This window comes from Mya arenaria, chromosome 5, assembly GCF_026914265.1.
Source record: "Mya arenaria isolate MELC-2E11 chromosome 5, ASM2691426v1".
NCBI lineage: Eukaryota > Metazoa > Mollusca > Bivalvia > Myida > Myidae > Mya > Mya arenaria.
Window position 1 is genome coordinate 17,746,213 of NC_069126.1, and position 26,498 is coordinate 17,772,710.

The 26,498-nt window shown below is 34.6% G+C and overlaps 1 protein-coding gene across 1 annotated transcript; it reads left to right on the plus strand.

The window, feature by feature from the left end:
• The first annotated feature begins 4,585 nt into the window (after positions 1 to 4,585).
• Positions 4,586 to 26,243, plus strand: LOC128235271 (sushi, nidogen and EGF-like domain-containing protein 1). The gene is made up of 18 exons (XM_052950075.1): positions 4,586 to 4,594; positions 5,621 to 5,737; positions 7,630 to 7,709; positions 8,154 to 8,252; positions 8,517 to 8,615; positions 8,865 to 8,963; positions 20,149 to 20,247; positions 20,513 to 20,611; positions 20,881 to 20,979; positions 21,248 to 21,346; positions 21,613 to 21,711; positions 21,980 to 22,078; positions 22,350 to 22,448; positions 22,801 to 22,923; positions 23,183 to 23,302; positions 24,102 to 24,204; positions 24,343 to 24,395; positions 24,904 to 26,243. Exons 3-18 carry the CDS (start codon positions 7,667 to 7,669, stop codon positions 25,125 to 25,127), a joined length of 1,656 nt encoding a protein of 551 aa, XP_052806035.1. The 5' UTR covers positions 4,586 to 4,594; positions 5,621 to 5,737; positions 7,630 to 7,666; the 3' UTR covers positions 25,128 to 26,243.
• Positions 26,244 to 26,498: the final 255 nt, after the last annotated feature.

The following is a 26,498-nucleotide window of genomic DNA, read 5'->3' on the forward strand; positions in this document are numbered from 1 at the left end:
AATATCAAGGATCTAAAGGTTTAACCACTGAATGTCCTATTTATAATTGAATGAGTTTAGTCAATTACTTTTCTGATGTATATAATATTTTGCTGGACAGAGATTATTTACCTTTGTCATGCTCATAAGGTTTTGTAGTACCTAAACATAAGAAAGGGCACATAATAATACCAACAACAATATGGGCAAAACGCTAGTAAGTAATCTATGGAAAATAAGTGTGACCAATGAAAGAGCGTAAAAGTGGTTCAATAAACTTATTTATTTTCGTTTCGATTGATGCGATATTCGTTTTCCATAATTTGATTAAAACTGCACGTGTTACGAAATTACGTTTGCCCTGTCCATGTATTGATTCTAAAGGGCATTTGATTCAGTTGAGATACCCACTTTTCAAAAAGGGTTTAAATGACTAATTTCAAAGGAATCCTTTCAGTTGTAAAATCCTGTGAAGAGCACTGTTACTCATTTTCGGATTTCTTAGATAAATCCATGGACTTACTTCAAGGCCAATAAAATTCGCCGGTATAATTTGCACTGTTCTTATGGAAGATTAAATATTTTTTACACCAGAATTTCAATTGTGAAACTGCCTTATATGATTTCTGTATAAAGATACTGCTTTCTGCATATGTTATGGTTATTCTGAATAACTCAGTTTTACAATGAAGTTTTAACCATCATTACAATGTTTGACAAACCTGAAGTTAAGTGGTAGATATATCCAAAACGAAGGTAGTTAATTTTTCGTTAAAGAGGTCCCGAGTGAGAAATCCAAACTTGATATAATGAACCACAGGAAATAATTGATACTTTCAAATACATAACCAAAGTATTTAACTTTACAGGATCGTTTGTTTTGAATAATCAGTTTTTAGTGAACAAGTCCATTAAAGTGATATACTATAATATATATATTAACAAAGAATATCACAACATATAATGTGCCTGCTAAAATGGCACTACTATTACTTGAATCGTTGGTAGGCTTAATCCTAAAATAGTAGTGCCCAGTTTGGGGTCTACACAATCTTTAAAAAATCGTACGCTCGTATTAAATATATAGGCCTATATTATGTGTTTCCGTTCCGGTAAAATCCGACCCGGAACGGACACAGATGATAGATATTTTTCAAGCATGCTTTAAACTATTTTTGATGAAGAAAATACATAAAAAAACTCGCATTTTAATACATTTCACCAAAAAGCAATGCCTAACCTTTCATTTAGGCAATGAACTCAGTCTGAACATTGTGGACATTATTTGCAATCCAAATTTTACTGGACAAATTCCATGAAGACTTCGTGGCACATTCCTCAACATTTGCAACAGTGTTATATCTAAGTCGATCTCTCCATTTGCTTTGAAAACTTTGCACGTATGTATTGCATTAAACACATGCGGAAAATGAAGCTAAACACAATTAATAATTTTGCACTAATGAGTTACCCTATTGAAATTTTTGTAGAATAGAGGTCTTCACAACAACGTTATCATGTTGCCATGTATATCATTGTCGATGACCCCTTGTTTGCTGCTCAGCAATTAAATGATGACATGGAAAATATCCATAAGTGGGCAGAAAGGTGGCTTGTATCATTCAACCCGGCGAAAATTGTATCACTTCTTATCACTCGAAAAACAAACAGAGAGGCACATCCACCCATCTTTATGGATAATGTTCAAATAGTGGAAGTTACTTCCCATATACATCTTGGTGTCACACTATCCAATAACTGCTCATGGCATGAACATATTCAGTCCGTAAAAAACCCAAGGCCTGGCAACTTATCTACCTCATATGATAATTCAAATATGTCCTGATCGCAAATCGCTATTAGTACTATATAAAACATTTAATCGGCCACTTTTAGAATATGCCGATGTTGTTTGGGACAATCTTACGCAAGCTAATGAAGAAGATCAAGAGAAGGTTCAACATGAGGCAGTGCGAATCATTTCCGGGGCAACACGACTCGTTTCCATTTCTAATCTTTATATTGAAACATGACTTGAACATCTGAAGGAGAGAAGAAGGAAATATAAACTCACACTCTTTTACAAGATGTTTCATCTCCTTACACCAGCCTATGTCACTTCACTTATTCCGTCCAGAGTTGGTGATACAACCTCATACAATCTTTGGAATTCTGTTAACCTTCGTAATATTACTTGTAAAACTCAACTGTTATCGAACTCATTTCTACCAACTATAATATCGTCGTGGAATGTACATCCGGAAACAGTTCGTTCCTATCCAACCTTGCCCTCCTTCAAACTTAACCTTAACAAGAATAAACAAACAGTTCCTCAATTCTACTATGAGGTTGAATTGAATTGAGTGTCACACATGCAAAGCTGCGGATGCACTGTAGAACTGAACATTTGTTCTCTAAAAACATTATCCATAGCCTAAATTGCCAATGTGGTGAAATTGAGGACACCTACCATTTCTTTTTCACATGTCCCTTATATCATGCACAAATGCATCACCTATTCGACCAACTGCCTGCTATTAGGCCTATGTCACTTCAAGTTCTATTGTTTGGATAAAAAATCATCCATTTCAAGCAGCTTGAAAGAGTGACAGAATCGTGACATAATATAAGCTACCATAGCTTCCTTCTCTATTTTGTCAAATTATTTTGTTTTGCGCATATTTCATTTGTATATCTTCCATGTATCACTATCTTCGACAATCTTTTATTATTTAGTATGCTATAACTATGTATATCTAACTATTTAAACCAACATCGTTATCACCCTCATCTGGGCGATTTCGTTCAAGTGGTTTCAATTAAAAGATAATTACTTACTTATTTCAATACGCCATATCTTGCATACTTTTGAGACGAACATAACGACATAGTGGTAGATATTGAATTAATATCTAAGCCATAGTAGGTATTCCCGTTTATACGTATAACTGTGTTAGCTAAAAAATACACATTAGTGTGCTTTATTGATTATAAAAAGGCGTTTAACACGGTCATTTAATAAGCTCTATGGATTAAAGTACTTAGAAGAAGTAGTAAATTATCAATGATATTAAAATCTATACCAGAATGTTAATTTATATGGACTTGTCGCAAGCAACTCTAAGTGATACAACTGCACAAGTCAACCGACTGACATAATATCCCTGAAAACAATTTTGCTGTTGTTCAGTATGCAATATTTAAATATAAACGCAGCAAGCATTTCTTTTATTTAAGGTTTGGTCGTATTCTTTCTTCGTTTATGATGTCTGGTCGCAGTACGGCAAGCCAGCAAATTCCATAAGTGAGCTAGGACTTTTTGGTAACTTGCTCGCTTGCCCTTCTGCGTTGATAAAGCTTAGTTTAATTAATTATCAATTACATTTTAAATATCAGCAGTATCTTCTGTAATTGAGTATTATTTCCTAAAGAAAAGTAGCCGATAGATCCATGTTTTAAGAATAGCTCATCACGATGATTTATATAGGATTTGCTATACATGTTATATCTCATGGTTATGAATGTTATTATATGTATTGCTGAAAAATTATATGTATGTTTATATGTATGTATGCATGTATATATATATGAATGATGCCCATAATTGAATAACGTCTTAATTTGAGTTTGATATTGTTGCGTATATAATTGTATCCTTATTGCCTTTAACATCGATGTCCAATTATCCGGTGCACATTTGTGAATCCATCCTCATTAATAGTTAAAATTATTTGTATTACGAAGTGCATATGCTTTCATTTAAATGCCGCAAGTGAAAGATTTTGACCATTTTAATAAGATCTCACTCCCGATATGTCGAGGGCGTAGCGCAAGACTGTGTAATACCTTCTGTATCTATATATTGAGTTAACAGCGTCTTCCACTAAGCCCGCATTGAATCTTTTGTTACGCTGATGACTTTTTACATACACAGTTCGTGTCACTCGTTTGAAATGCAATCATCATTATAAGGAAGTAAATTATCTATACTAAGTATTCATGAACAATTGAGTTTTTCTCAACTTAAGAGGATATGACACATGTGTAGTTTCTATTTCTTTTTCAGTTAGTATGATTCCTTGCTGATTTGTGACATTCATGAACAACAATACGGCATATAATTGTTATAGGGCAATCTATGAATTTCGCAAAAGTCGAGTTTAAGGTACAATATTCCAACTGTCGAAAAAACTTTAACAACGCACAATGAAGGTTGATGCCAATAGCATTTTAATGCATAATTATGTTTAACTCATTGGACTTAAATAACCAAAACAGATAAGAAGGGTATGATTTTACAGATGAAAATGTAAACACTATTCAACACACTTAAATATTGCACAAAAACTATTGTTTTCTTTTGAAAACATCGCATGTTAAATACTGTATCGCTGTCTATTTTATTTCCTTATAAGTTTATTTAGTCATCACCTTTATGTAATTGACACCAGGGTCTCGTTTCTTTTCTCCTATATCCATGACAAATATATTATAAAGTCTTTACTTTGATGGCGTGCATACCTTTTTAGCAAACATCATTCTTTTATTGTTTCATTGAATATCAAATAATTCTTCCTAGTGACATTAAACTGATTGGATGTTTGCACTGTCTTAGGTAAATTTCTATGCATCCGTCTATTTCCTTATGTATGAATATATTTTCCACATCCTTATTTTGGTTGCAGAAGGCATGATGAATGCAACAGTTTGGCTTTTATGTAGTTTTGTTTTTTTATACTTAGGGTAAGTCATTTAAATGATGTTCGTGCAATACCGAAGTTATATAGGACGATTTTTTGTTTCAGTGTAAGATCGGAATAAATGTCACCTAGGGAGAACCAACATTAATATTTTACGAGAGATGTAGCCACAATTGAAATATTGAATTCGGAATTTACGAGGTGACATTTATTCCGATCCTCCATTGCCAAGAGTGTAAGATAGGATCATTCCTATCCGAGCGTATGGTGTTTTGATGAAACGAGGATAATCGAGGTTTATCTTACACGAGCGGCTATGGTAAATGCTTGTTCTCCGAGCTAAGTTTAACAAAAGAAAGCTAAAATGTATTTTTATACTGGAACTCTTATATGCGTAGTGAATGTTATGTGCGTATCGATATGTGATACCTCATGGTTGTCATGGATACGCGCGCAGTGATTCGAGTTATGTAAATAGTCAAATCGTCATTTAGATAGTTCTTTGGAGCATTACTTCTAGAATGGAGCGTATGTTTTTAATGGTGCCATTTGAGGCGAGACATTAATAATTTGGACTTTAAATATTGCCACAAGACAATGTATCTTTGATACTACAGACGACGGTCTTAAAAACGGGGATGGGGGGCGGTAACTATGTGATTTCAATAAAAAAGGATTTCTATACAGTTACTTGTTATATCTTTGCCCGTGGGCATGATAGAAATTTCTAGCATTGACAAATATTTGATCTACTACTATCTGAGGTGGGAGAATAAATATTTCCAATCCACGTTTTATTTTACCATTAACGTAACAACTATTATAAGAATATATTGCAATCTCCAAAATATTTCTGGTTACTATATTCTTACAATAAGTAGTTGAAATGTAATCTAAACTTGATCAGAATCCATTGAGATAGTTTGTTTTCTTTACTTCAGTGGATGTGAAGGCGGTACTTGTACTCAGTACTACTCATGTTCATCCACTTGCCACACTAAAACTACCTACTACACAAGTTGTGGCTTCTTGTGGCTGTCCAGATGTGCAAGAGAAAGGTTAAAAGTGTTTTTTTTTATTTATTGAAAGATGATTGGCGATGTCGATTTCACTATAATTTTAATTTTCCCTTAAGACTTAACAAAGTTTGTCATTAACGGCGCATTCACTTTCCGGGTTTATTATTCTCGCAGACTAAAATATTTCGGATTGGACATACTGTTTCGGAGTTATACATCCGTCTGTCATTCCGTCTCTCCTTCCGTCTGTCTGTTATTCTGTCTGGTTGTCCGTCCGTCTAGAACTATATCGTGGTAGGGGTTGGTAAGATCATGTTCAATCTTTAAAGTGGGGCTCATGGGATCCACATCTTGGTTTTAAGATCAAATCTCAAAGAAGTCTTTTAAACAAAAAGGGGCATTATATCCACCCCAATCTTGATAAATCTTGATCAGAATATCTGTTTTCGGTGAAATCCTGGATAAGATTGAAATAAGGTCACATTGGGAGAACAACTAGGTCACAAGATCCAATATTAATCTTGTGAACTCTCTAGAGAATATGTTTTGGCAAAACTTTTGTCCAATCTTTATGAGATTTAATCAGAATGTTTGCCCATGTTAAGAAACCTAAACCTAGACTTTTCATTGCAAAATGACAACAATTCACTCAAATTATTCCAAATTGAATGCTTATTGTAGTCATTGAATTAAATAAAACATCTTAAAGGGACTAGACAGCAGATGGTTCCCAAATTGGCAATAACAGTATTTCTTCAAAATATCAATACGAATAAGTAGGCCAATGTACATCATTTAACATGATAAGAAGAAGTACACCCGTTTAAAACCGTATAATTTCCTATTTTATAGTGCGTATATTTAGCATATAAAAGTAACGGAATTAGTACAGATACATCAACCTACTTTTTAAATTCACCGGCATTTAGGTTGTAGACAAACCCAGAACATTTTGAGTTGAAAACTACGCAAAAACTTCGAAACATGTTCGTAAGGGATGTGATACATTAATCAATATTATTCAATGGGTTTTGCACAATTAAATGAAGTTTTTGATAATTTTCCTTTTGCTGGCAATGGTAATATCTGATGTCTATCCAAGAACATCGTTGATTGTAACTGTCAAAGTATTGTTATTAGGAAAAAATAAAATTTTGGTTCAATCAGAAATGGAAACTACATGGACGTACCCAGAGACCTTAATCGATGAATGTACACTTTTTGGCACTGTCTTTTCGAAGGCGATGATATTACAATTATTCAGAACGAATTTGATGAGTCTGCTATATTTTTGCGTTAAACTTATGTCAATATAATGACTTCGTGTTACTCATTTTGACTTCTGTCTTGAGGCGAAAGTTTGGTTAAGATGATCTTGTTTGACTATAACTGTTATATATTGTTTTATTATTTCAGCAACATTATCTCATTGACATAGCTTTTATAATATACTTTAACGTCATTATAAATCATTTTGACGTCGACTCATTTCTTGTTGTTTGTTATGCCCTGATGAAGGCCAGCATGGCAGAAACGTAAAGTTTACTACATGTATTTCAAAATTTGTATTTTTTCCTGAATTATATAATTCTATATTTATATCCGGGTTCTTTAGTTGCAATAAAACAAAAGAGAAGAAATGGATAAGCCAAGTAGCATACGATTTTAGCAAATATCCTGTTTATTGGTACACGATTCAGAGCTGAACGACAAACAATCACAAACTGTTTTTAATATTGATATGAATACATCTCTCAGTTGACTTGGCGCTGCCTTTACGCGATGGAAAAGGCATATTATTTCAGTGTGAAGGATTTGGTATTCTGAAACTGTGCCTCTCGCTTTTAGGCCTTGCTTTCTTGGGTAAGGTCTACACTGCAGATTTGGCTTCTTTACTTACACAGATTATATGTTTGGTATGTTTATGACAGATCTAAATCTTATACCTGCTACAAGCAGTGCAGTCGAATGGTGTGTTGTACTGGATATCAGGGGTGGTTATGCATGCAAGGTATGTACTTCTTCTTTAATATGGAAAAAGTCTTGGGGGTTTAAGTTTACGCAAAAGGAATGATGAAAACAGTCATTTCAAGTATAGTGTTAGATAACCGCATAATGCCACATTGTTCCAATTAATATTGAATAAACTGTCTGACTAAACTTTGAACATTTGTTTGTCATATTGACGATAAACCTAATACCGAAAAGACGTAACCAGATTATAGGTTAACTTTGCCACATTTTCCCTAAGGTCAATAAAATATACATTAAATATTTCATAAGACACGTATGTTTCTTAATCTAGTTCTGACACAATTAACTATTTTTTTACATTCATTTAAAACCTTTTGATTGATTTTTGCTTACGTTAACTTTGGAAACCGTGGTTTTAATCAACTGTTAAAATAACTGTTGCTCTATCTATCAATCAAACACTTTTCCCCTTTCTTTTAAGCAACTTGTTTCGGATCGACCAGTTGCCCAAATGGCGGAACGTGTACTGCTCCGAACAAGTGTAGTTGCCTAACAGGCTATACCGGCACAAAGTGTTCACGTACTTTGTTTTTACTTTCACATTATTGCTTACACATATCGACACTTTACGTCAGCATCAAGTAACCTTTATGCACTTATCACTAGTGGGTATTGTAACGATGCAATGACAAAAAGCAAGCAGAAAAGGTCATTAACGTTTAAATTAAAAAAATCGAAATCACATTAGAAAATTACCTTTTTTGTATCTTTGGTGGTTTTCATCAACTGTCAATCAAAAGAGTAGCTCTACTTGTCCAGCAAACACTTGTTCCCTTCCTTTCAGCAACTTGTTTTGGATCGACTAGTTGCCCAAACGGCGGAACGTGTACTGCTCTGAACACGTGTAGTTGCCGTACAGGCTACTCCGGCACAAAGTGTTCAGGTACTTTGTTTTTACTTTCATATTTTTGCTTACACGTATCCACACTTTAAAACTAATAACTCGTTTGTATTATAACGATGCAATGACAAACGGCAGGCTAAATGGAATAATTACATTTTAAATAAGACAAAATCGAAATAATGTTAGAAAATAACCATTTTTGGACTATTGGAAACCGTGGTTTTCATGAACTGTTAATCAAGTGTAGTTCTACTTATCAAGTAAAACACTTGTTTTCTTGGCTTTCAGCAACTTGTTTCGGATCGACTAGTTGCCCAAACGGCGGAACGTGTATTGCTCCGAACAAGTGTAGTTGCCTTACAGGATATTCCGGGACAAAGTGTTCAGGTACTTTGTTTCTACTTTCACATTATTGCTTACACATATCGACACTTTAAACCATCATCAAGTAGGCTTTACGTTCTAATAAATCATGTGTATTTTGTTTATACAAGTTATATAGATACAAGAATCTTTATTTAAAGTAGGGTATGTATTAACAAGAAACATTAGCTCAATGATCTATTTTCCTATAGGAATAACAGATATACATTACATATAAACATATCATTGAGCTTGTGACCTGGAAAAAAAGTATATACATGTTTGTTAAAATGAACATATATTGGAGCATACATACAAACACAAATAGAAAAATTGGATTAGAGCATCGAGAACATTGATAACATCAACAAGTTTTCCCGGCTGTACGGCCAGTCGACACGAGCACGGTTCAACTAGTTGATATACCACAGTAAAATGATAAGTTGTTTCAAAAGGATAACTTAAAGGGTAATCATGTACATTGAAATAGCAAAATTGTAAGTATCAAAATATACAAGGGAATACCAGCTTTGTACATCGATGTGTAGTTCGTAAAAAACTTGTATTTAATCTAGCTTGATAGAAAAAATCTTTGGAAAGTATTGGTTAGATGAGATATGATAATTATCATGTTATTTTGATATTACATCTATCACTGTAAGAGAATGTTAATTGAATAAAAGTAAAGTAGTAACACCTAGACTTAGAAAAACACCAGCAGTTGTATGTGTTCAACTGATGTTATATAAATTTGAACAATTATAATTAGATATGAGCCCATGTAATTTAATTTAATAACTTGTTATTTTAATAACAAAAGGTCGCTGATATCTTTTCTGGTATTTGTATCCGATATTTTGTCCAGTGGGTGTAAGCCATCCCACTGAAAACAAAACTCCTTTCTGTTAAGACAAAGGTTAACAAATATTCAGTTAAACATCTTTTAGTTCTCAATTTATGTTTTTTTAAGTAAAAATATAATATTTACACATTGAACGTTTACAAGAGGGACTTGTCTAGATGCGGATCAGCCTTTTAAATTTCCGGTAGTTTTGGGAGCACCCTATTTTACTCTAGTTGTTCTTACTAATGGGACGTCTACACAGTTTTTGTATTTCAGATTAAAATTACATGTCTTAAAAGGTTTTAAACATAGTTTGGTGAGATACCATGCAAACATTTGTAAGTTTCAATAGAAAAGTATCTCATCCCGCTCAAATTTAATGTTGGCAATGTTCTCTATGACGAAGATTTTCGTTAGTTGAGGTGTAATCATTATAATCAATTCTTAAGCTCTGTTATGAATCTTTTCCAATTTTTCTGTGTTGTTCTTGCTACAAAATGCCAACCGACAGGACAGTAGTTGAAATTGGATCTGATAAAAGAGAAGAAGCTTAATATTGGTTGTCTTTGAAGAATATTCAATTGCTTAGCTGCCTTTTTGCACATTTTAGAAATCTTGGCATCACAAAATAATTAACTATCTACCTTAACACCTAAAAGTTTCATTGAAATTGTCTGAAATTTGTCAGGGTTAGCCTGCATTTGATTTGAAGTAAAGCTTTTTAACAAAATGCTTCTTTCTTTTTCAAGAGTGGTCTTAGCAACATCAAGATTTTTATCACGCACAGAAAGAGTATTGTCATCTGCATTATTATTCAGAGCTGCAATATTGATAAAGTGGAAGATGTCGTTTTGGAAGATGTTGAAAACTAAAGGCCCTAATATTGATCCTTGTGGTACGCCTTTCAGAATGAAGTCCCAGTTTACATGCTAGGGTTGAAAGACCGTATGCGTATGCTTGTCTAAGATGAGATCATGGGCAGGCAGTCGAATACTTTTGAGAGTTGCATTAGAATTGCGACTACATATTTGTTCTCATCAAGGGCTTTTTTCCAGGCTTCCACCAGCCTTAACAGAGTAGTTTGACATCCAAATATTGTTCTGAATGCTGCCAGGAAAGGATGGAAAATGTTGTCAAAATGACTAATCAGTTGCTCACTTATGACCCGTTCATATAACTAGACATTGATGGTAAAATACTGACTGGTCTATAGTTCTTTCCAATAAAGGGGTCATCTTTCTTGAACATATGGGTAACCTGTGCAAGCATAAGACTAATTGGAAAAGATCCATGTCTTATGATTTCATTCGCCATGTTTCGGATGGGAACCTGTAAAGTATATTTGCCAGCAATGGTGATTTTGGGAGGAATCAAATCTATACGAACTGCTTTTTTGGGATAATACCTGTCAATGTATTTTCCAATATCTTTATCGGTGACCGGGTTGAAGTGAAAACCTGGTGACATTTAGCAGCTTTCCTTTATTTTGTCAAGAGTAGGGTGTATATCTTTAACCTGAGTTCCACATAATCCAATATTTTCGACTATATTTATTTAAGATGAGTTCATTTTATTGGCCACCAGCTTTTAATCAGAACACAAAATCCCTATGTTGTCTTTGAGTATTATTGGGTTATCTGATTTATTCGTAGGTTTCTGTGAGAGAAAAGGTTTTTTTGTCGGCCAAATATTCTTAGATTTGGGTACTCCACTACACCGTTCTTGGAAATAATCAGCTGTAGATTCTCGATTCACCTTGGTTTTGAGATTTCTGAACTAAGTGTAGTTTAACCAGTTGGCCATGTTCTGATTTCTGTTATAGGTGTTTCTTGCTTGTCGAGCCTTGTAAATTAGTTTACAGTACCTGAGGTTTTTTATAAGGTGGTGGATTCCTTTTTGGGGTTTTCTGTTTTACTGGGGCGTGCTCGTCAATAACTTGTTCCAATAGGTGTTCGTGAGCCTAATAAATATCGTCCATGTCCTCAAAGATATGGGCGAGATAGAACGGGACATGAGAAAGATATTCATTAAATAAGTTTTGTCAAAGTTCTTGCATGACCTGAAAGTGACCTTCTTTTTCATAAATCGCTCACATTGTTTACTTATACTAGTTGCTATGAGGTTGTGACAGTCTTAAAAGGCGAGGGGATTATAAGTATCTTCCATGGCCGTGAGTGTAAGATAGGTTCATTCCGACCAGAGCGTAGGGTGTTTTGCTGAAACGAGGTTTACCGAGTTTCCGCAAAACACCCTACGCGAGGGTCGGGATGAACCTATCTTACACGAGCGGCAATGGTAGATGCTTTTTCTCCCACCTCAGTTAAACAAAATTAAGTAAAAATGTATTTCTATGCTGGAACCCTTTTGTGCTTAGTGAAAAAATTTGCGTACGGATATGCGATGATTCGTGGTTGTCATGGATATTCGCGCAGTGATTCAGAGTATGTAAATGGTCTGATCGGTTTTAAAATAGTTCTAAGAAGAGTGAAGCATTATTTCTTGAAAGGTGCGTGAAAACTGTTTTCTGGAGACATTTGAAGCGAAAAATAATTAACAAGCGTTCTAAATATTGCCACAAGACAAGGTTTCCATGATGCGCTACAGACGACAGTCTTCAACAAGGGAGGTAATTACAATGTGGTGACCATTAAAAGAAGTTCCATACGGTCATTTTATCTTCGCCCGTGGACAAGATAAGAATTTCTAGCATGGTTAAATTAATGGATCTACTTATTTGAGGTGGGAGAAATAGTAATGCTAGGCTCGATTCCGTGTGTGCGTATGTGTGTGCGTGCGTGTGTGCGTCCGTCCGTCCCATTAATTTCTTTGCATCTCCTCTTTCATTTCTCATGCGATTTCTACTAAACTTTCAAAGATTGATGATCATCAAGTGAAGCAGCGCATATTGTCGGGCTTTTGTGATTCGACCATTTTTGAAAGAGTTATTGATCTTTGTTTATTTTACATTCAAAATTGGTTTCTTCGCAACTCCTCTTACGTTTTTCTTGTGATTTCTACCAAACTTTCACAGATTGATGATTATAAAGTGAAGCAAAGCATATTGTCTGGCTTCTCTGATTTGACCATTTCTGAAAGAGTTATTGCCCTTTTCTTATTTTACATTTAAAATTGGTTTCTTTGCAACTCCTCTTACGTTTTTCATGCGATTTCTACCAAACTTTTACAGATTGATGATTATAAAATGAAGCAGTGCATATTGACGTGCTTTCCCGATTCGACAATTTTTGAAAGAGTTATTGCCCTTTGCTTATTTTACATTTAAAATTGGTTTCTTTGCAACTCCTCTTACGTTTTTCATGCGATTTCTACCAAATTTTCACAAATGGATGATCATAAAGTGAAGCAGCGCATATTGTCGGGCTTTCCCGATTTGAATATTTTTGAAAGAGTTATTGCCCTTTGCTTATTTTACATTTAAGATTGGTTTCTTCGCAACTCCTCTTACGTTTTTCATGCGATTTCAACCAAACTTTCACAGATTAATGATCATAAAGTGAAGCAGCGCATATATTCTGGCTTTTGCAATTCGACAATTTTTGAAAGAGTTATTGCCTTTTGCTTATTTTACATTTAAAATTGGTTTCTTCGCAACTCCTCTTACGTTTTTCATGCGATATCTACCAAACTTTCACAGATTGATGATCATATAGTGAAGCAGCGCATATTGTCGGGCTTCCCTGATTAGACCCTTTTTGAAAGAGTTATTGGGTTTTTTCTTATTTTACATTTAATATTGGTTTCATCGCAACTCCTCTTACGCTTTTTATGCGATTTCTACCAAACTTTCACAGTTTGATGTTTATAAAGAGAAGCAGCGCATATTGACAAGCTTGGCCGATTCGACCATTTTTGAAAGACGTATTGCCCTTTGCTTATTTTACATTTAAGATTGGTTTCTTCGCAAATCCTCTTATGTTGTTAATTGGATTTCTACCAAACTTTCACAGATTGATTATCATAAAGTGAAGCAGCGCATATTTTCGAGTTTTCCTGATTTGACCATTTTTGAAAGAGTTATTGCCCTTTGCTTATTTTACATTTAAAATTGGTTTCTTCGCAACTTCTCTTACGTTTTTCATGCGATTTCTACCAACTTTCATAGATTGAAGATCATAAAGTGAAGCAGCGCATATTGTCGGGCTTTCCTGATTTGACCATTTTTGAAAGAGTTATTGCCCTTTGCTTATTTTACATTTAAAATTGGTTTCTTCGCAACTCCTCTTATTTTTCTTCATGCGATTTCTACCAAACTTTCACAGATTGGTGAAAATAAAGCGAAACAGCGCATATTGACGGGCTTTCCCGATTGGACCATTTTTGAAAGAGTTATTGCCCTTTGCTTATTTTACATTTAAAATTGGTTTCTTCGCAACTCCTCTTACGTTTTTCATGCGATTTCAACCAAACTTTCACAGATTAATGATCATAAAGTGAAGCAGCGCATATTGTCTGCCTTTTGCGATTCGACCATTTTTGAAAGAGTTATAGCCTTTTGCTTATTTTACATTTAAAATTGTTTTTTTCGCAACTCCTCTTACGTTTTTCATGCGATATCTACCAAACGTTCACAGATTGATGATAATATAGTGAAGCAGCGCATATTGTCGGGCTTCCCTGATTTGACAATTTTTGAAAGAGTTATTGCCCTTTGCTTATTTTACATTTAAAATTGGTTTCTTCGCAACTCCTCTTACGTTTTTTATGTGATTTCTACCAAACATTCACAGATTGATGTTTATATAGAGAAGCAGCGCATATTGACAAGCTTGGCCGATTCGACCATTTTTGAAAGACGTATTGCCCTTTGCTTATTGTACATTTAGGATTGGTTTCTTCGCAAATCCTCTTACGTTTTTCATGCGATTTCTACCAAACTTTCACAGATTGATGATCATAAAAAGAAGCAGCGCATATTATCGAGCTTTCTTTATTTGACCATTTTTGAAAGAGTTATTGCCATTTGCTTATTTTACATTTAAAATTGGTTTCTTCGCAACTCCTCATACGTTTTTCATGCGATTTCTACCAACTTTCACAGATTGAATATCATAAAGTGAAGCAGCGCATATTGACGGGCTTTCCCGATTGGACCATTTTTGAAAGAGTTATTGCCCTTTGCTTATTTTACATTTAAAATTGGTTTCTTCGCAACTCCTCTTACGTTTTTCATGCGATATCTACCAAACTTTCACAGATTGATGATCATATAGTGAAGCAGCGCATATTTTGGGGCTTCCCTGATTTGACAATTTTTGAAAGAGTTATTGCCCTTTGCTTATTTTACTTTTAAAATTGGTTTCTTCGCAACTCCTCTTACGTTTTTTATGCGATTTCTACCAAACATTCACAGATTGATGTTTATTTAGAGAAGCAGCGCATATTGACAAGCTTGGCCGATTCGTCCATTTTTGAAAGACGTATTGCCTTTTGTTATTTTACATTTAGGGTTGGTTTCTTCGCAACTTCTCTTACGTTTTTCATGCGATTTCTACCAAACTTTCACAGATTGATGATAATATAGTGAAGCAGCGCATATTGTCGGGCTTCCCTGATTTGACAATTTTTGAAAGAGTTATTGCCCTTTGCTTATTTTACACTTAAAATTGGTTTCTTCGCAACTTCTCTTACGTTTTTCATGCGATTTCTACCAACTTTCACAGATTGAAGATCAAAAAGTGAAGCAGCGCATATTGTCGGGCTTTCCTGATTTGATCATTTTTGAAAGAGTTATTGCCCTTTGCTTATTTTACATTAAAAATTGGTTCCTTCGCAACTCCTCCTATTTTTCTTAATGCGATTTCTACCAAACTTTCACAGATTGATGATCATAAAGTGAAGCAGCGCATATTGTCGGGCTTTCCTGATTTGATCATTTTTGAAAGAGTTATTGCCCTTTGCTTATTTTACATTTAAAATTGGTTTCTTCGCAACTCCTCTTACGTTTTTCATGCGATTTCAACCAAACTTTCACAGATTTTTGAAAGAGTTATTGCCCTTTGCTTATTTTACATTTAAAATTGGTTTCTTCGCAACTCCTCTTACGTTTTTCATGCGATTTCTACCAAACTTTCACAGATTAATGATCATAAAGTGAAGCAGCGCATATTGTCTGCCTTTTGCGATTCGACCATTTTTGAAAGAGTTATTGCCTTTTGCTTATTTTACATTTAAAATTGGTTTCTTCGCAACTCCTCTTACGTTTTTCATGCGATTTCTACCAAACTTTCACAGATTAATGATCATAAAGTGAAGCAGCGCATATTATCGAGCTTTCCTGATTTGACCATTTTTTAAAGAGTTATTGCCCTTTGCTTATTTTACATTTAAAATTGGTTTCTTCGCACCTCCTCTTACGTTTTCATGCGATTTCTACCAAACATTCACAGATTGAAGTTTATATAGAGAAGCAGCGCATATAGACAAGCTTGGCCGATTCGACCATTTTTGAAAGACGTATTGCCCTTTGCTTATTTTACATTTAGGATTGGTTTCTTCGCAACTCCTCTTACGTTTTTCATGCGATTTCTACCAAACTTTCACAGATTGATGATCATAAAGTGAAGCAGCGCATATTATCGAGCTTTCCTGATTTGATTATTTTTGAAAGAGTTATTGCCCTTTGCTTATTTTACATTTAAAATTGGTTTCTTCGCAACTCCTCTTACGTTTTTCATGCGATTTCTACCAACTTTCATAGATTGAAGATCATAAAGTGAAGCAGCGCATATTGTCTTGCTTTCCTGATTTGACCATTTTTGAAAGAGTTATTGCCCTTTGCTTATTTTACATTTAAAATTGGTTTCTTCGCAACTCCTCTTACGTTTTTCATTCGATTTCTACCAACTTTCACAGATTGAATATCATAAAGTGAAGCAGCGCATATTGACGGGCTTTCCCGATTGGACCATTTTTGAAAGAGTTATTGCCCTTTGCTTATTTTACATTTAAAATTGGTTTCTTCGCAACTCCTCTTACGTTTTTCATGCGATATCTACCAAACTTTCACAGATTCATGATCATATAGTGAAGCAGCGCATATTGTCGGGCTTTCCTGATTTGATCATTTTTGAAAGAGTTATTGCCCTTTGCTTATTTTACATTTAAAATTGGTTTCTTCGCAACTTCTCTTAAGTTTTTCATGCAATTTCTACCAAACTTTCACAGATTAATGATCATAGAGTGAAGCAGCGCATATTGTCTGCCTTTTGCGATTCGACCATTTTTGAAAGAGTTATTGTCTTTTGCTTATTTTACATTTAAAATTGGTTTCTTCGCAACTCCTCTTATTTTTCTTAATGCGATTTTCTACCAAACTTTCAAAGATTGATGATCATAAAGTGAAGCAGCGCTTATTGTCGAGCTTTCCTGATATGGCCATTTTTGAAAGAGTAATTGCCCTTTGCTTATTTTATATTTAAAATTGGTTTCTTCGCAACTCCCCTTACGTTTTTCATTCGATTTCTACCAACTTTCACAGATTGAAGATCATAAAGTGAAGCAGCGCATATTGTCTGCCTTTTGCGATTTGACCATTTTTGAAAGAGTTATTGCCCTTTGCTTTTTTTACATTTAAAATTGGTTTCTTCGCAACTCCTCTTACGTTGTGCATTGGATTTCTACCAAACTTTCACAGATTGATGATCATAAAGTGAAGCAGCGTATATATTCGAGCTTTCCTGATTTGATTATTTTTGAAAGAGTTATTGCCCTTTGCTTATTTTACATTTAAAATTGATTTCTTCGCAACTCCTCTTAGTTTTCTTCATGCGATTTCTACCAAACTTTTACAGATTGATGAACATAAAGCGAAGCAGCGCATATTGACGGGCTTTCCCGATTGGACCATTTTTGAAAGAGCTATTGCCCTTTCCTTATTTTACATTTAAAATTGGTTTCTTCGCAACTCCTCTTACGTTTTTCATGCGATATCTACCAAACTCTCACAGATTCATGATCATATAGTGAAGCAGCGCATATTGTCGGGCTTCCCTGATTTGACAATTTTTGAAAGAGTTATTGCCCTTTGCTTATTTTACATTTAAAATTGGTTTCTTCGCAACTCCTCTTACGTTTTTTATGCGATTTCTACCAAACTTTCACAGTTTTATGTTTATAAAGAGAAGCAGCGAATATTGACAAGCTTGGCCGATTCGACTATTTTTGAAAGACGTATTGCCCTTTGCTTATTTTACATTTAAAATTGGTGTCTTCGCAACTCCTCTTACGTTTTTCATGCGATATCTACCAAACTTTCACAGATTCATGATCATAAAGTGAAGCAGCGCATATTGTCGGGCTTCCCTGATTTGACAATTTTTGAAAGAGTTATTGCCCTTTGCTTATTTTACATTTAAAATTGGTTTCTTCGCAACTCCTCTTACGTTTTTTATGCGATTTCTGCCATACTTTCACAGTTTTATGTTTATAAAGAGAAGCAGCGAATATTGACAAGCTTGGCCGATTCGACCATTTTTGAAAGACGTATTGCCTTTTGTTATTTTACATTTAAAATTGGTTTCTTCGCAACTCCTCTTATTTTTCTTAATGCGATTTCTACCAAACTTTCAAAGATTGATGATCATAAAGTGAAGCAGCGCTTATTGTCGAGCTTTCCTGATATGGCCATTTTTGAAAGAGTAATTGCCCTTTGCTTATTTTATATTTAAAATTGGTTTCTTCGCAACTCCTCTTACGTTTTTCATTCGATTTCTACCAACTTTCACAGATTGAAGATCATAAAGTGAAGCAGCGCATATTGTCTGCCTTTTGCGATTTGACCATTTATGAAGAGTTATTGCCCTTTGCTTATTTTATATTTAAAATTGGTTTCTTCGCAACTCCTCTTACGTTGTGCATTGGATTTCTACCAAACTTTCACAGATTGATGATCATAAAGTGAAGCAGCGCATATATTCGAGCTTTCCTGATTTGACCATTTTTGAAAGAGTTATTGCCCTTTGCTTATTTTACATTTAAAATTGGTTTCTTCGCAACTCCTCTTACGTTTTTCATTCGATTTCTACCAACTTTCACAGATTGAAGATCATAAAGTGAAGCAGCGCATATTGTCTGGCTTTCCTGATTTGACCATTTCTGAAAGAGTTATTGCCTTTATTTTACATTTAAAATTGGTTTCTTTGCAACTCCTCTTACGTTTTTCATGCGATTTCTACCAAATATTCACAGTTTAATGATCATAAAGAGAAGCAGCGCATATTGACGGGCTTGCCCGATTCGACCATTTTTGAAAGAGTTATTGCCCTTTGCTCATTTTACATTTAAGATTGGTTTCTTCGCAACTCCTCTGACGTTTTTCATGCGATTTCTACCTAACTTTTACAGATTGATGATCATAAAGTGAAGCAGCGCATTTAGTCGGGCTTTCTGATTTGACCATTTTTGAAAGAGTTATTACCCTTTGCTTATTTTACATATAAAATTGGTTTCTTCGCAACCCCTCTTACGTTTTTCATGCGATTTCTACCAAACATTCACAGAGTGATGATCATAAAGTGAAGCAGCGAATATATTCTGGCTTTTGCGACTCGGCTATTTTTGAAAGAGATATTACCCTTTGCTTATTTTACATTTAAAATTGGTTTCTTCGCAAATCCTCTTACATTTTTCTTGCAATTTCTACCAAACTTTCACAGATTGATGACTATATAGTGACGCAGCGCATTATGTCGGGCTCTCGCGTTTCGACCATTTTTAAAAGAGTTATTGCCCTTTCCTTTTTTTACATTTAAAATTGGTTTCTTCGCAACTCCTCTTATGTTTATGACTACAAAGTGACACAGCGCATATAGTCAGGCTTTAGCGATTTGACCTTTTTTGAAAGAGTTATTGCCCTTTCTTAGTATTACACATTTCTTATGTTCCTGAGAAACTACCCTTACCATTGATTGGCTTTCGTTACAAAACATTGCCCCCATGAGGCGGGGGATATAGCTGTCTGTGACCGCTCTTGTTTGATTTACGATAATTCTTGTTTTTGTTATGTTTTTCTCATATAAATTAGTTAAACTAGAGGTAAAGTAGAAATAAAAGGACACAAATAAAATGCTGTTTACAAATCGCGCCATACAGTGGAGCAGGCAACACATCGAATCCTTTACAATGTTGCTTACAATTATCGACACTTTACACCAAGTAAGCTTTACACACTAATAACACGTATGAACTATAACGATGCATTGACAAAAGGCAGGCTTAGTGGATTATTCTATTCTTAAATAAGAAAATTCGAAATCATGTTAGAAAATAACCTTTTTCTTTCCTTTGAAACAGTAAATCAAGAGTAGCTCTACTTGTCCAGCAAACACTTGTTCCCTTTGTTTTCAGCAATTTGTTTCGGATCGACCAGTTGCCCAAACGGCGGAACGTGTATTGCTCCGAACACGTGTAGTTGCCGTACAGGATATTCCGGCATAAAGTGTTCAGGTATTTTGTTTTTACTTTCACATTATTGCTTACACGTATGGACACCTAACACCAGCATCAAGTAAGATTTACAAACTAAAAACTCATATGTATTTAAACGATGCAATGACAAAAAGCAGGCTTAATGTGGTTTTAACTTTTTAAATAAAAATCATAAGGACATTAGGAAATAACCTTTTTTCATTTGAAAACCGTGGTTTCAATCAACTATTAGGCAAGTATAGCTCTATTTATCAATCAAAACACTTGTTCCCTTTCCTTTCAGCAACTTGTTTCGGATCAACCAGTTGCCCAAACGGCGGAACGTGTATTGCTCCGAACACGTGTAGTTGCCGTACAGGCTATTCCGGCACAAAGTGTTCAGGTACTTTGTTTTTACTTTTACATTACTGCTTTCACGTATCGGCACTTTACACCATAATCAATTAAGCTTTACGCACTAATACTCACGTTTATTATACCGATGCAATGACAAAAAGCAGGCTTAATGGGTTATTAACTTTTGAAATAAAAACGTCGTAATCACGTTAGGAAATAACCCTTTTTGTACATTTGGAAGCCGTGGTTTTAATCAACTGTTAGGCAAGTATAGCTCTATTTATCAATCAAACCACTAGTTCCCTTTCCTTTCAGCAACTTGTTTCGGATCAACCAGTTGTCCAAACGGCGGAACGTGCATTGCTCCGAATACGTGTAGTTGCCGTTTAGGCTATTCCGGCACAAAGTGTTCAGGTACTTTGTTTCTACTTTGACATTATTGCTTACACATATCAACACGTAAAAACCACCATCAAGTAAGCTTTACGCATTAATAACTCGTGTGTATTATACCGATGCAATGACAAAAAGCAGGGTCAATGGGTTATAACATTTTAAATAAAGAAAATCGAAATTACGTTAGAAAATAACCTTTTTTACCTTAGTAAACCGTTGTTTTCATCAACTGTTTATCAAATATAGCTCGATTAATCAAGCAAACACTTGTTCCCTTGACTTTCAGCAATTTGTTTCGGATCGACCAGTTGTCCTAACGGCGGAACATGTATTGCTCCAAACAAGTGTAGTTGCCGTACGGGCTATTCCGGCAACAAGTGTTCAGGTACCTGTTTCTACTATCACATTATTGCTTACACGTATCGACAATTCAAACCAGCAAGTAAGCATTACGCACTTATAACTCGTGTGTATAATAACAATGTAATGACAAAAGACATACTTAATGGATTAATAACTAATTAAGTGAAAAATAATCGAAATCACGTCAGAAAATAACCTTTTTTATCTTTGGAAACCGTGGTTTTCGTCAACTGTTTATCAAGTGTAGCTCTACCTATCAAACAAACCACTTATTCCCTTTCCTTACAGCAACTTGTTTCGGATCGACCAGTTGTCCAAACGGCGGAACGTGTATTGCTCCGAACACATGTATTTGCCGTACAGGCTATTCCGGCACAAAGTGTTCAGGTACTTTGTTTTTACTTTCACATTATTGCTAACACATATTGACACTTTAATCCAGCATCAAGTTAGCTTTACGCACGAATAACTCGTGTGTGTTATACCGATGCAATGACAAAAAGCAGGGTCAATGGGAAATAACTTTTTTTTAAATAAAAAAATCGAAATTACGTTAGAAAATAACCTTTTTTACCTTTGGAAACCGTGTTTTAATCAACTGTTTATCAAGTATACCTTTATTTATCAAGCAAACACTTGTTTCTTTGGCCTTCAGCAATTTGTTTCGGATCGACCAATTGCCCAAACGGCGGAACGTGTATTGCTCCGAACACGTGTAGTTGCCGTACAGGCTATTCCGGCACAAAGTGTTCAGGTACTTTGTTATTACTTTCACATTATTCCTTACACGTATCGACACTTTTAACCAGCATCAAGAAAGCTTTACGCACGAAAAACTCGTTTTTAATATAACGATGTAATGACAAAAAGCCTGCTTAATGGGTTATTCACTTTTTGAATTAAAATGAATGGAAAACAGGTTAGGAAATAACCTTTTTTTACCTTTGGAAACCGTATTTTTCATCAACTGTTAATCAAGTATAGCTCTATTTATCAATCAAAACACTTGTTTCCTTTCCTTTCAGCAACTTGTTTCGGATCAACCAGTTGTCAAAACGGCGGAACGTGCATTGCTCCGAACACGTGTAGTTGCCGTACAGGCTATTCCGGCATAAACTGTACAGGTACTTTGTTTCACATTATTGCTTACACGTATTGACATTTTAACCAGCATCAAGAACGCTTATACATTAATGACTCGTGTGTATTATAATGATGCAATGACAACAATGTTGTTTTTTCAACTTGCATGTACGATGTTTAAAAATATCTACAATATTATATAAAAATATGTATTTGTAAAATGACCACAATTCAATACAAAACATTTGTTATTGTAAAACCCATTTATTTATATTCATAAAACATGTAAATTCTATAATTCTATTTTCTCTATGAATATTAGTTGCATGCATTATTTTAAAATTAAAAATCAATATTATGTCCATATGTTAGTTACATCATTTATTATAATAGATGATGATGAATGCAATGACCAAACCCACTTGTGTGACCATAATTGTACAAACGAGGAAGGGGCGTATAGCTGCTCATGTAGAACGGGATATTTGTTGGACACAAATAATCGCACTTGTTCTGGTAAGTTTGTAAAAAAGTAGTTTGGGTTTATGTATATATATATATACAAAATAACGTAAAGTAGTGAATAATATAACTAAACTTGAGGGAAATGCCAAGTAGCCGAACATTTTAAGATGACCCACACTGCATTCCATACTCAATGTGGGTCATCATGCATTTCAAACTCAAATACCTAGACATACCTACTTAAAATTTGTATATAACGGCAGTTTCTCTTTCACTTGATATTCTGCTTGCTGAACTGATGTTATTATAGACGTCGACGAATGCAATGGATCGGTGAGATGTGATCATATCTGTAGCAATCTGAATGGGACGTACGCTTGCTCCTGTAGATCTGGATATGTTCTGGATCATGACAATCAGACATGTTCAGGTAAACAAAATTACACCTGTTGTTGTTTCTTATTTTAGTTTACATGCAATGTTAAATAACTAATAGTTGGCATTTATTTATGTTATTCAATGCAAACATAACTTTATAGACTATTTGTTCACAACAAGAACAGAATCTCCTTAGCAACCGCAAATGAAGTAACAAACAAAATATGGAAAGAACCGTCACTCAATATATAGTTCTTCATGAACTAATAAACTCAAAAATAGACTTGATTTCGAGTTAACTTGGACAATTTGATATCCTTGATTCTAAGTAGTCAAAAATTGATAACAGACTTAAAAACGCTAAAGTTACAATAATACACTCATTAAGCGACGGTTTATAATCGGCATCTGTAGGACGGGCTGCGTCCAGCAACTGAAAGGCCAGTTTTGGCTTACTATCTGGAGGGCTCGTACTGTAACAAATGTTGATAGAGCTCATAGGGCTCCGATACCCCCTATTTCATTGAAAATTCGGCCCATCGTTGACAGGTTTAAAAACAACCACATTAGTTGGAATATTTCCTCATGACTATCAATATATTATATCAAACACACGATCAAATATAAAACACAAACATAACATCTTTAGAACTCTTTAGAAGTTTTAGATAAAAAGTAGACACATACATTGTGATATTAATTAATTATGCACTGTTTGTCCAATGATAAAATAATATCATACATAAGAACGCATATGGAAATTAAGCTTGAGAATATCTGCAATATTTGATGTTTTCAACGCCGATATCAATCTAAAATACTTGAAGACATTGCGTTTTATGTATTTCAAGAGTTGACAACTTCTACCAACATGGCGTTGACATCTTCTCTGTCTACATCTGGAGTAATAGTTGTCGTTTGCGTTGCTGTCGTTGTCTTCCTTGCATTAAGGAGGTAACGGGAAAAATAATTAAATAATCCCATTATATCTGCATACGACTGAAATGAAAACAAATCTTGCATTCGCAGTATTCATTGATTATTGAATGTGTTATACATTACAGAAAATGTGTATTTATATTCTTTTAACAGATACCGCTCAAAAGCTGAGACAAGAATGGAAAACGGAGTTTCTTATAGCCAAGGTTTTTAAATTATTTCGTATTACTATAGTGGCATTCTTTTCTTTGTGCATAAATTTGATATGTTTATGGTATGATATATTTGAATATTGAAATTGATATTGAATTTCCATCTGCTGTGTGCATGCTATACAAAAATCAATAAATAGATACGTGAATTATACGTAACGGCTTGCCGGAGTGAAGTTTGCGGCCAGGCCCCCGGCGGCGTGGGTTCTGATGCATTTAGTCATGAAGGCGTTTAGTTAGCGGCCTGGCAGCCTTACAACCTATGTTTCATATCCTGTATTGATAACGTTATGTGATTATTGAAAATAGAGTTAAATAATGCTTTTAGCAGTTATGTTACTTCATGACATTCATAACCTTTACACTGTAGTAATTGTATTTTGATATTTTGTTTTTTCAATAATTTTTGTTTGTCAGAAATCCACCAAACAGAAATAAAATGACAAATTTTGCTCGTATTGTTATGATTTTGATTGTTAATGTTTTATATGTTTTGTTTAAGAAACGGTTGCCTTCGAAAAGCTTCGAGCGACGAGAGATGCGAAATCCCCGGAGAACCCATATACATCTTTATCGGGCGAAGCTGAATGCTGTGGGGCTATGGGCAATTGCCAAGAGGAGCAGGAAGTATCAACAGTGAACGCCATAAAATATCCCCTATACGACAACACTGACCTGATGTCTGATGTGCCTCAAAACCGCATAAGAGGCATTAAAAGCACATAGATCTACACTTGTGTAATGTTCTTATTAAGAGGCCATGAAAAGGTACCTATGCTGGGGTTTAAACCAACAACATCTTCGGCGAGAGGCGGACAAGCATACACCGAGACCATTCGCACATTCTTCTTACTTCAAACCCACGAACTAACAATATATCTAAATTGTCACAGACTGAAACGTTGTACTAATTTGATTTAATTTTGCTTGACTAAATATTAATTAACATGCGATTAATACATGTATAAACTGTTCTGCATTGTTTAAAAAACGCGATATATGTTTCTACAAAGCGATTGCTTTCAGTGGTTAACTTATTTGATACAATATCAATATCTCTATATGTAATTGAATGATCCGTATTTTGATTATAAATACAAATACCAGAAACAAACCATGAACGCACAAAACAGCTTTACCAATAACAGCTCTGTATGAATAACGGTACATTATCGGTGTACAAATGTGTCATCTTTTTAATAAATGGGCATAGGGTCACAATGAGTTGTTTGAATTTTCAAAAAAAAATATTCCTGCTAATACTTCCTTCACACATGTTGAACGGCAATAAAAGAAGTTCCTATAAATACTATTGACACACACATAGTCGAAAATAAGCTTGAATCCAAAGTGTACAAATTGTGGGAAATGGAGTTAGTAATTTACGTTAGGATCGTTGAAACACATATTTTCGACGCCTGTTGAGCGAAATAATCAGTAGTTGTAATGAATGGGGTGCTTTTATAGATATTATGGTCGAGCAGTGGTCAACCGAATGCAAAATTCCGTGCAATATACAACAATATTTAGGTTTACTACCTTGGCCAACATGTAAACAAAATATTTTTATGTGCGCCCGCTTCTATATTTTTAGCCGTCAATCAGATTTTTTGTGGGAATATTTTTTTTAAAGCTGAAAAAATAATCAATTATAATTTTTCTACGCTATTTTAAGTGTTTTTGTAAAGGGAAGTTACCGATCCGTGGTGTTTTATACTGTTTATCGATCGGTTTAGCATTGGTTCAAAAAAATCAATCAAAATGGTTGCTTCCGGTATAAACACTGTGACTAAGTTTTGGAAATTTAATTTTATTTTTGAAAATAAATGTGTTTTGACCATACTGGAAGTCATTTTCATCGTCTCATGCACTAAAGGATAATTAATTGAATCAATAAGTATGCAATTAAACATGTGTATCTGATACACAAGGCTATAATATTGCGTTCTTAGTGCTTTTTGGATGGAAATCGGAATGATGGACGATGACTCAACTAAGTATTATTTGATTCAAGTCATAATACAAGTGACCATATTTTACCTTATAGCTTCAATGCTGAAGAAAGCACCTTCACTTAACAGGAACATGGTTCATTGT

Bases quoted from the DNA above. Each gene is read 5' to 3' on its own strand.
- LOC128235271 (XM_052950075.1), top strand. From the start codon at position 7,667: ATGGTGTGTTGTACTGGATATCAGGGGTGGTTATGCATGCAAG. The intron at 8,616-8,864 runs GTACTTTGTTTT...CTTGGCTTTCAG, and splicing joins CTCCGGCACAAAGTGTTCAG to CAACTTGTTTCGGATCGACT. The intron at 22,079-22,349 runs GTACTTTGTTAT...CTTTCCTTTCAG, and splicing joins TTCCGGCACAAAGTGTTCAG to CAACTTGTTTCGGATCAACC.